Raw genomic sequence first — 1,231 nt, 5'->3', positions numbered from 1 at the left:
ACTGTAGCTCTCCCCTGTAGGTCTACTTAAGTAACCACGGAAACGTTTGCGGCATCAGTCATCCTGTGAACACCATCCTGCGCAACACAATGGCCTCTCACGGTATGGTCACTTTTTTCTTTCTTTTTTTGTACTGGAATAATAGCATTGTCATGTGGTTTACATAGTAACACATAGTGAAAAGAATAATCTTGGATAAAGTATTTTAGTCTTAGACGTATATAGATTTCTTGGAAATAAATAGATTTGCATATAAGGAGCAAAATAAAGCTGTTTCATTCATTGAGTTGATATCTCGCCCTATCTTGTATCCCTTTGTCCCAATAAATTTGCGAAAGTCAATTTTTTTTCTATCAGTTTTATTGCTTGTATTATAGTTACTAGGCATTGTCATCAACAACTCAACCACCAGACGGCAACCAATGACCCATCCCTTTGCAGGAATCACCTTCGCTGCCCTTCTTACCCTGGCCGCCCTCACGCACGCAGCCGACACCGCCCACAAAAACGACGCACGACTTTTCTACGACGACAACACCTCTCTCACCATCGGCAAGATAACCCTATCCTACATCGGGGTCATCTTCGTCGGTATACTCTTGTTCTCGTCTTTCCTGGGGCTCTTCGGGACACTGGCCAATGTTGCTCAGCCCTACGACTTCGCCCCTTCTACGTGAGTTTCGACTCATGCGAGGAGCCTTTGGCTTTCTGCGACTGATCTCTTTCTAGATTAGCTTTAGATGATGACATTCACTTTACATGAAAGTGTAACAGTATCAAATGTATATTAATTCTAATCTCAATTTCAACAGCGCTTACGGTGCCTCTGTCCCAGCCTACGTCCAGAAATTAATTGAGGATGCTGTCAACAAGTTCCTGTAGAGACCGCGAGCATAGAAGAATATCATTCGATAGTCAAATAAACAGACAGAGAGAAACCCTTGTTGCTTCGATAATTATTCGTTATCACCAAAAGTTTTCGACATTTTTCTTCGGTAGAGAAGATTGTGAAACTAGTGATTGATTTGTTAATTGTTTTTGTATCATATTGTCTCTTATATATTTTATAATGTAAATAAATTGTTTTCTTTATGAAATGTATATACTTTCTGCCCTTCTGAGATAATGCGATTTGTTTGTTCCCTTTTTAATTTGTCCTTTATTTGTCGTTCTTCGTTTTCTCATTATCTTACTCTATGTCCCATTTCTCCGTGTTTTTTTCTTTCGCCAG

The 1,231-nt window shown here is 39.7% G+C and overlaps 1 protein-coding gene across 1 annotated transcript; it reads left to right on the top strand.

The window, feature by feature from the left end:
* The first annotated feature begins 58 nt into the window (after nt 1–58).
* On the top strand, nt 59–1,092 carry LOC119593811. Its single transcript, XM_037942841.1, has 3 exons — nt 59–102; nt 442–673; nt 813–1,092. The coding sequence occupies exons 1-3, from the start codon at nt 90–92 to the stop codon at nt 880–882; spliced, it is 315 nt and encodes a 104-aa protein (XP_037798769.1). The 5' UTR covers nt 59–89; the 3' UTR covers nt 883–1,092.
* The last annotated feature ends 139 nt before the right edge of the window (nt 1,093–1,231 follow it).

Source organism: Penaeus monodon, chromosome 32, assembly GCF_015228065.2.
Source record: "Penaeus monodon isolate SGIC_2016 chromosome 32, NSTDA_Pmon_1, whole genome shotgun sequence".
NCBI lineage: Eukaryota > Metazoa > Arthropoda > Malacostraca > Decapoda > Penaeidae > Penaeus > Penaeus monodon.
Note: the sequence above shows the minus strand (reverse complement) of the source record. Positions and strands in the feature narration are given on the sequence as shown.